Source organism: Myiozetetes cayanensis, unplaced genomic scaffold (genome assembly GCF_022539395.1).
Source record: "Myiozetetes cayanensis isolate MyiCay16 unplaced genomic scaffold, myiCay2020 scf2-11, whole genome shotgun sequence".
NCBI classification, from domain to species: domain Eukaryota; kingdom Metazoa; phylum Chordata; class Aves; order Passeriformes; family Tyrannidae; genus Myiozetetes; species Myiozetetes cayanensis.
This window is the reverse complement of record NW_026087411.1, coordinates 100,431,431-100,439,563: the sequence shown is the minus strand read 5'-3', so window position 1 is coordinate 100,439,563 and position 8,133 is coordinate 100,431,431. Positions and strand designations below refer to the sequence as shown.

The 8,133-nt window shown below is 44.0% G+C and overlaps 1 protein-coding gene across 2 annotated transcripts in view; it reads right to left on the bottom strand.

Moving 5' to 3' along the window:
* Positions 1-653: 653 nt before the first annotated feature.
* Positions 654-8,133, bottom strand: part of HPCAL1 (hippocalcin like 1) — an 80,954-nt gene continuing 73,474 nt past the window's right edge. For both annotated transcript variants that reach the window (XM_050314573.1, XM_050314572.1), the window contains exons 3-5: positions 5,659-6,061; positions 4,501-4,606; positions 654-1,861 (exon numbers count right to left, since the gene is read on the bottom strand). In XM_050314573.1, coding sequence (XP_050170530.1) covers positions 1,764-1,861; positions 4,501-4,606; positions 5,659-6,036 — 582 coding nt within the window. In that variant the 5' untranslated portion in view covers positions 6,037-6,061 and the 3' untranslated portion in view covers positions 654-1,763. The remainder of the gene's footprint in view (positions 1,862-4,500; positions 4,607-5,658; positions 6,062-8,133) is intronic.

Genomic DNA, 8,133 nt, shown 5'->3' with positions numbered 1-8,133 from the left:
ATACAAGTCTTTGTTGTAGACCAAGTCTGATCTAACAGTGTATTTCCATTTGGATATTGCAACCATTTCTCTCTCCTTTTAATGTTAAAGTATTATCACCTAACTACTACTAGAATGTTAATACTCAGTAAAAATCCCTTAATTGCATACTCGACATTAACCTCAGGACAAGTAATTTGTTGATCCTTTATTTTGCAGAAGGACAGGCTTATGCAGCTAACTGCAGACCTGATGAACGTGCGGAAAACTGTTTTCCATGCTACCAGTGTCAAACATTATTCCAATAGCACATACCTGGTACCTGAACAGAGTTTTATTTTGTAAAACCATGGTCACAGTAGCCCAGCCAGCAGGGTCAGCAGCTTTTTTTTCACTGCTGTGAGCAGCTATGCATCCAGCAGAAATTGAGCTGTCACCTTCCTGCAGTCTTCACAAGGATTCAGCTGGGATGGAGCAGGATCCCACAGGCACCTGCAGGCACTGACACCACTGCATTAACCTACCCACAACAGTTGGCTCCCAAAAACCCTACATACTTACAAAGCAACGTGTCCCAGACAAGACAGGGACATGCCGGGCAGGGAACCGGCCTCGTCCTTCTCCAAATACCTGACTCTAGGAACTCATTGCATGGGTTAGACCAAGACAGGCAGTGACAAGAAAAGTAGTCTTTTATTTCAATTAATATTTCTTGGCATTAGGCAGATATTAAATAACACTGGAATGCACAAGACTATTAACATATCAACAGCAAAAGGGAGGAGGTGTAGCCAAGTCAAGAACAGCAGTGCCAGTCACATCACCTCGGGGCACTCAAAAGCCATTTAACGCAGCAACCACCAGAAAGTAGGACTCCACTGAGAAATACAAAATGAGGATGAACTCCTTTCAGGTCTTTTGTTAATACAGTAACATTGGAATGACTGACAGTAAAAATGAACAAATAATTGCATTCAGGAATTAAACAGAGTGAAATATCCACAAACTGCTAGTCATGCATTTCTTTTGGAACAGCAATTTGCTAATGCATAAATATCACAAAAAAAACAATCTCCAAGATTTGAATAAATCACAGACAACTAGAAGAAACAAAGCTCGAATTCTATTTTATGCCTTAAATAGATGACCTAAATATTTAAAATTTTACTTCACCATATATATATAATTTATATATATATTAAAAGAAAGTAAAGACCATTAGATAAGTGCAAGCAATTTTCCTCAAAAAGAAAATTGGAACCATGCCCAGTAAAGCTGCTTTTTTTTTTTCCTTTTTTCTTTTTCTTTTTTTTTAAACTTTCTACTCCATTTCAGTCCACTGTCCTTTTTTTTTTTTTTTTTTACCACAGTAATTTCTGAAGCAAAATAAATTATCTACCATCTGCTATGTTGGGTAAAAGTCCTACCTAGCATCTTCTTGGGAACTACTAGAACATCACCTTTCTTACAGACTAAGTGAAATGGTATCTCACCAGTGATTGAACTCTCTCGTAGCTGCATGTAAACATACCTTTCAATTAATGTTTAAAATGTGTAGAGTGAATCGTAACATTACAGGGAAGCAGAAACGGAGCTGCCGAAGGAGAACTGCACTGGTGTTATTGGGGGGAGCGAGGGCTGGTTCGCTCGGACACACACACACACACAATCTGGCAACGGGATCTTATCCGCAAAGTGTGGAGGAATGGTTGAGAAGGCATCCGTTTGCGAGCAAAGCTTGAAGGACACAAGCCGAGATTCTCTGAGCACACTGTCCGCTTTAATCAGAATTGACTCGCGCTACTGGGGTCACACTGTAACAACCGCACGATGGAGGGATCGCTCTTGGCACCTTTGATGAACTCTTCCAGTGACAGTTTACCTGAAAGGGAGAAAAACCCAAATGGAAATAATTCTTAAAACCTCAGTTGTTGCCACCACCATTGGTGCAGCTTAAAAGAATCCCTCCTCATCAAAGCAATATAACATCTATCTAATCTATCACAAAGGCATCTAAGGGAATTTAGCGCAATGCACAGCAGCTAAATCCTACCCAAGCCTTTAAGTCCAAATGCATTTTTCTTCTGCAAAACAATCCACAATAATAATTGTTATTTTTTGATTTAAAAAGACAGTCCCAAATAAAAAAACAACTGTTCTAATATCATTTGGCAACTTCTTGCTCAGAACCAGACCATGCAAATAGCATAGGAACACAAGGTATGGTACCTGAACTCATGTCTACTTTGAAATGATGCTTGTGTTACTACAACATTTTAAACCTAAATATTCCAAATATCCACATTTTGCCCCCTTGTTTACTGTGACATGTAGGGTTGAGCAGTGATGGCATCTCCAGAATCTACAAGGTCAGGTGGGGTGGGGCTCTGAGCAACTCCATCTAGCTGAAGATGTCCCCGCTCATTGCAGGGGGGTTGGGCCAGGTGACCTTTAAAAGTCCCTTCCAACTCAAACTATTCTGTGATTCTGCAAGACACTTGCTGTGCCCTGCTGGGTGTACAGGAACAGGATGGGTTTCATGGGGTAGCAAGAAAAGCCATCCTTGGGGGAGCCACCTGCTGCTATGTGTTGCTCCTGAGCACTTCTGGTTTATACATCTTCAGTTTAGGCCAGAGGGACCCAACTGGATGGACCCTGTAACAGTCTGATGGTCTGAAAAAGTGATCTCTGGAGGGGCAACCATGTGGAGCAACTACAAGAAACAACCACCGTGACATTCCCTGGCTTCAACAATCCCGTGCTATGGCATAGCACAGCATGGTATGGCAAGGAGTAAAGATCCTGTCTGGTTTTTCAGACCTCATCCTGGGGTGACCCACCTCCCTGCCAGGTTTTTCCTGATCTCAGGACTACTCTCCTGCACAAATACCATAAGGAGCCTGTAAGCAGCCTCTGCCTTGCTTGTTATCACCCATACTCTCCTGCTTCAGCACTCTGAAAAGTGGCAGAAATAAGATGTAGCAATATTAATGAGAAATGAAACTGGGTTCCCTATGAACCTGAGGAAACAAGCATTTGCTATATTCATAACACCATGTCCATTGATCTCTCATTTACCTCATGCACTCAGCACAACCTACCCCTACCCTCACACAACACCCCAGGGCCATCCTCACCTAATCCAAACTGCTAAGCTCAAGACAGGACCCACGCACAAACATCTTGCACTTGGCAGTTGCCTCCTGTTACTTTTGGCCAAATGCACTCAAAGGGAGGGAGGTACCAGCTCCTTGTGCCAGTTTTCACCAGCCCCAGGATGCTACCAGCCTGCCATGGGGATGGGAGAGGAACGACCTTGGTGTCCAGCACCCGAATCAGGTTGAACAGGGAGGAACTCTTCTCCCAAGTAACAAGAAATAGGACAAGAGGAAACGGCCTCAAGTTGCACCAGGGAAAGTTTCAACTGGATATTAGGAAAAGTTTCTTCACCAAAAGGGTTGTCAACAATTGGAACAGACTGCTCAGGGATGTGGTAGAGTTACTATCCCTGAAGGCATTTAAAAGATGTGTAGATGTGGCACATAGGGACATGGTTCAGTGGTGGGCTTGGCCATTTCTTAAAAGGGAAGCGCAAATCAAAACCTATTTGCAATGCCCAACAGTCAAATGGGGAAGAAGAAACATTTCCAGCCACCAGAGCACACATGTGCAGATGTTATTACTTGGCACTGCATGGCTTGCAAGGCTGGTGTGTTACTGAGAATAGTATGATTTTTTTTTTCAGCAACAACACACAACAGATGGAAGATGTATATATATAGCAGGTTTTGTGACCACTACTCTTGCACATCTGCACGCACTGCTACTTTCCACAGAATGAAAAGACTTTAATCATGTTCTTTTAGGGACCCCTGCATATCAAGTCAGGGGATGAAGTGCTAGTTTTGACGAAGTCAAAGGTAAAATACTTGAGGACTTCAGCAAGGCCAGAAATTTGCCTTGGGGCTGCAGCAGCAGACACCAAAATGCAGCCATAAAATTCTCTTAAATAAAAACCTGTCTACAAATAAGATGGTATTTTTTCATGTGTATACAGACATATACATGCCATGAACATGCACAGAAAATAAATACTATAGACCCAAGAATTTTTTATTTCAGGACATGCATCAAGTATGACAAGTCCCAGAGTGCAAACCTATCAAGGGCAATGGGAGCAAAACCTCATGCCTAGTTTGTGCTACACCCAGAGAAAATAACCCAAAGACAATGGACTCGGGAATTTCAGATGGGGATTCAGCCATGAAATATCAGGGGAGGACTGCTCTCCTCTCAGCGCTCCAGCAGTGAAAGTCTCTCACCTGCTGCTCACTGCCCACTATATTGTCATCCTATTTGTCATGGACCAGAGATGCTCACTGAGGCCAGTCAGAGATCAGAGGTACCAGTGAGGACATCCCTGCCCTCTACCCCCTCTCCCCAAATACCATAAACTACCAAGGCTGGGCTAGAAAACCTCTATTTCTAGAGCCAAGGAAGGGGTGCCGGTGGCGATCCTACCATCATTGTTTGTGTCCATTTGTCTGAAGATCTTGTCTGTTCGCTTCTCAGGAGTGGATTCATCCTCTGGCATTTTCATTACTGATGAAACCATTTTGTAAATTGCCTGAGTATTTAAAATAAAAAAAAAAAATATATATATATATAGGAAAAACATGACCCAAATGATAAAGAACAAGAATAGAGAAAAAGAATTTAAGCCTGTAGCAACAGAAAAACAGTAGCTGACCCTGGAAGGCAGCTGCAGGACTTTACTTTATAAACCAAAACAAATGCGAATATCTGACTGCAGTTTTTTTATTTTTATTTGCTGTATTCATTCGTGCTTTAAAAGCAGCACTGGATCAGTTTAACTGAAAGTCACAATCTAGATTACTGTGTGAGCAGAACTGAGCTAAAATACGGGAGGCAATGGTGTGTAATTCTCTCTTCTGCAACTGGGCTAAGCCATCGCTTCTTTGGCTGGCTCTCATCACACACTCAGTTACGTGTATGCATGTGGGGTGCTATATGGTTATACTGAATATGTATCCATATGAATAGGGGTTGTTTTTCTTTGTGGAAGGGTGAGGAAATGCATTTCCAGACAAGAATGTGCATAAAGATGAGACCTCTTTAGGGTGTCTGCAGTACTAGCCTTCCACCTAAATTATCCCACCTCAGCCATGAGGACCAAATGTCACAGCACTGCCTGACTTACTACCTCCTTGCAGTGCACAAGAAACACGTCTGAGCTGCAGAGCAGATGCCAAGCAGCCCATTGCTGAGGCTGAGCCCTGGTGGAGACAAAGACATGCTACAGCCTTTCATCCAGAGTTCACACTGATTCAGATTTGAAGTTTCAAAGTATTAATTTTGATATTTATCAGGTCAGTAGAATTTGCATTTAGGTTTTTTTATCCCATTAACACCCACTAAGAAATCCCCAGGGAGAGCTGCAGGATTTTGGTTGCGGGCCAGCTGCACAAGTGCCCTGTTCATGTCTCAAGCCCTTTCCTCATCTGCATCTCGTAGGTCCCACCATGGACACGGGCTCAGGAACCTCCCTGGGGCAGGACTGACCCAGCTCAGCATATTCCTCATCTCCAGGTCCAGCTGCATCAGGGTGAAGAGGTTACAGCAACACAAATAAGACACACAACAGCGATCATGCCTCACCTGCACTATTTCTAGCATTTCCCCGCGGCTGATGTACCCGTTGCCATCCAGGTCGTACATGCTAAACGCCCACTTCAGCTTCTGTTCCAGCTTGCCCCGAGAGGTGACGCTCAGGGCGATGATGAATTCCCTAAAGTCAATCGTCCCATCGCCGTTGGTGTCAAAGGTGCGGAAGACATGTTCCGCAAACTTCGACGCGTCGCCATAGGGGAAAAAATTTGCATATATTTTTTTGAACTCTTCTACAGTCAAATGGCCCGTTGGGCAATCTTTTAGGAAGCCCTTGTACCACTCCTGCAGCTCGTGGTCCGTGAACTCGGTGTTCTCACGCAGGTCCTGGAGCACCTCGGGGCGCAGCTTGCTGTTCTGCTTCCCCATCCTCTTCTGGGTCTGGGTTCAGCAGCTGCAAAGCAAGAGAAAATCTGCCTGAGGTCCAGCCCCACCAGGCAGAGAGGGGCCAGGGGCTGGTAGAACCCTATGAGAAACAGACCCTTCCCGGGGCAAGGGGGAAGGAAGAGAAAAAGGATGCTTTAAATCACCAGGAAAAGATATTATTTCATTTAGCCTCCTTTCTTCTCCTCTAGGTTCTCCCAATTGCTGTTATGCTGTGAAAGATAAGGTAGTTTGGGAGCAAATATTAATCCTTATTATTACTCCTAATTATTTGGGAAATAATAATCCTCATTATTTTATTTCTCTGCTACAATCCCACTCCTCCGTCATATGGTTTGTGATGCCCAGCTCCAGATTCCTACACTTGACCCACTCCAACAGGCTGATCTGTTTCAATGACCAAGTGGCAGTGTACAGGAACAGCAGCAGTGAGGAAAAGTAAAATCCATCTATTTGAAAGTGAAAGTAAGTGAGGCTGAACAAGGAGAGGAAGGGCAGGTGGCTCTGTGCCAATCAGGTTTGCATTGTCCAGATGCTCTTCGAAAGCCCTTGGCTCAGAGCCTCTCCTCCCTCACTGCATCATCGCCTCCCACAGCAGCCCCCCAGCGCAGGGGTGCTTGGTTGGTGCTCCTTGTGGCACGCCACGGGTCACAGGAGGGTGCAGGAGGGTAAGCTCAGCACAGCCCACGCTCAACGGCATCACCCTTAAAGACTCCTCCCACTTTCTCTCAACCATGGAGGCAGCATGAGATGGGCCGCTGTGACAGCATCACTGCCACAAAGTACTTCATACTTTCCAGCCCTACCAGACAATCAGAGAAAAGGGCTTTTTAAAGCATAATGTTTGGCAAAGCAACTCTTTCAGGTTTACTAGGGTTTATACTTTTATATAAGCTTATTCCGTAGGTTCAATATTCCCCAACAGATGTCGAGAAAGGGCTGAGTCTGTCCTCTCCCTTGACAATGCCCATGTTTTGCCACACAGGTGAGACTGCCCAGCAACAGGAAAGCTCCTTCAACAAAATGAAAGACAGTCAATCTGCACTTAGGCAACAACAGGAAAAAACCAAAACCTTTTTAATTTTTTGCTTTTATCCCTTGCAGCTTTTCATGGCTTCCCAGCAATATCAAACTGTACTGCCAGGCTAGATATTGAGTGGCATCTCCTTCCCCAAACTCAAGAAGTTTATTCACAAGTTTGCACAAAGTCACATCCAAACCCTTATGACTGGTCCCACATAAATGACAATTCTCTGCACAGCCTGTTATGCCCGTTAGGCTCATTCACAGCCAATGCAGAAGACAGGTTAGTAACAGGCCAACATTGCATGACTACTTAGAAACCACAAGAGCTGAGCAGCAAAGCACAGAGACCAGGAAAAACAGGGCCTAAGCAATTCCCAGAGAATAAAAATCCCAGGCATACATAAAAACCCTAAAAAAATTAAAATGTTAAAGGTCAGTAAAAAACAAGTTGCTCTACAGCAGAGAGATTTTCAACAGGTGAATTTAAGCTCGTATTATCTGTATTCCACTTAGTCTCTGCATTGCCTCAGATATGTAAAAAATCCACATCCTGCTCTGTGGGTTAATGTTCAGAGACAAAACCCAGCCAGCTACTCATTAGTTCAATGCATCTGGCTTAACCCAAAACTGTTATCATTAGCACTTCTGTTTTCTAGAAAATCTGCCAAATTTTCAACTCCAAAGCTTTATTTTTGTCCATTATATTGCAGCTTTCTCAACATACCTGACATACTTCTGCTTTGCTCACATACAGGGATGCTACAGCTCCCTGCCAGCATGACCCCTAGGAAAGCACTAGGCTGCCCTTCAGTTAAACCACCAGCTCTCAGCTGCTGCCACTGCCTGTCCACGTTTGAATCTCCTCTGCTCCAGATATTCATCCTTGTAGTGCCGAAGGCAGAAAACACAATATTCTACTCTGTTGCAGTCAATTTGCAGAAAACAGTGGCTTGGAGCAAATAATGGATCAGACGTGTTCTTTTTTCTTTCAGAGCAGAAATTGTAACATTATGTTCCTGTCCTTGGGTGAGGAGGTGCCTTCAGTTTCCTCCCTTC